This window comes from Gekko japonicus, unplaced genomic scaffold, assembly GCF_001447785.1.
Source record: "Gekko japonicus isolate JY-2015 unplaced genomic scaffold, Gekko_japonicus_V1.1 scaffold136, whole genome shotgun sequence".
Lineage (NCBI taxonomy): Eukaryota > Metazoa > Chordata > Lepidosauria > Squamata > Gekkonidae > Gekko > Gekko japonicus.
Window position 1 is genome coordinate 606,470 of NW_015177012.1, and position 893 is coordinate 607,362.

Here is an 893-nt window from a genome sequence, read left to right on the forward strand (position 1 = left end):
GGACTGGTTCTCCTGGGGGGGGGGGGGGATGGATACTTTGGAGGGTGGATTCTCTGGCATTGTGCCCCACTGAGGTGCCCGCCCTTCCCAGCTTCCACTCCCAAATCTCCAGGAGTTTCCCATCTTGGATCTGGCAACCCTACTTGTCCACCACCATCGCCTGCTGATGGCCGGGGGGGGGGGAGGTGGAGGGACCTAGCAACCTGCCATAAAGTGTCCCCTGCCAGCTTTAAAGTTGCCAGCCTCCAGAGAAGCCTTCTTTAGAATGGTTGACTTATGCACAGTAAAACTGAGAGCTTTGGTTCCAGGAAAAATATGTCTGCCTGAAGAAGAATTTGTCGAGACACGCAATTTTTGCCTAGGAGGCGTGTTGCTTGCTTTGATGCTTGCTGAAACACTTTGTGTGGAAAACACAACTGCCTGCTGCATTTCTCATGCCTGCTTTGATGCCTGCTGAATTACTCTTTGTGGGGAATAGAACGGCCTGCTGCCTCTCTCATCATTCATGACTTGCAACTTTCATCAGTCCTTTATCAGGAGCAAGATAGTCTACAGCGTTGGACTAGGGCTTTGTAGCTGTGGACTTTTCTATGAGTAGATGCAATGTACTTTAGGTTTTTATAAGTAGATCAATATATGAAGATACAGGTACATATTAGTAGAAGTGTGTTTTGTTATATCACGGTGTTTCTGTATGATTGTCTAACCTTGCCGTGTTCCCTGTGTGTTTGTAGCCTCCAGGCTGAGCCTGGAGATCCGGAATTAGAGTTGCCAACCTTCAGATGCCAAAGGTGAGAGATCACGGGAGGAGGTGGAAGTCCAATCAAAACATCTGTGACAAAAATGACGGAAGAGTTAATCAAAATATAGATACGAAATTGTTTACTATAATA

General features: G+C 46.9%; 1 protein-coding gene across 1 annotated transcript in view; it reads right to left on the bottom strand.

Moving 5' to 3' along the window:
* The window catches only part of MED9 (mediator complex subunit 9), a 6,673-nt gene extending 6,516 nt beyond the window's left edge, over positions 1-157 (bottom strand). Inside the window, exon 1 of the mRNA XM_015427635.1 lies at positions 144-157. Within this exon, the coding sequence (XP_015283121.1) occupies positions 144-157 (14 nt within the window). The remainder of the gene's footprint in view (positions 1-143) is intronic.
* Between the last annotated feature and the right edge of the window lie 736 nt (positions 158-893).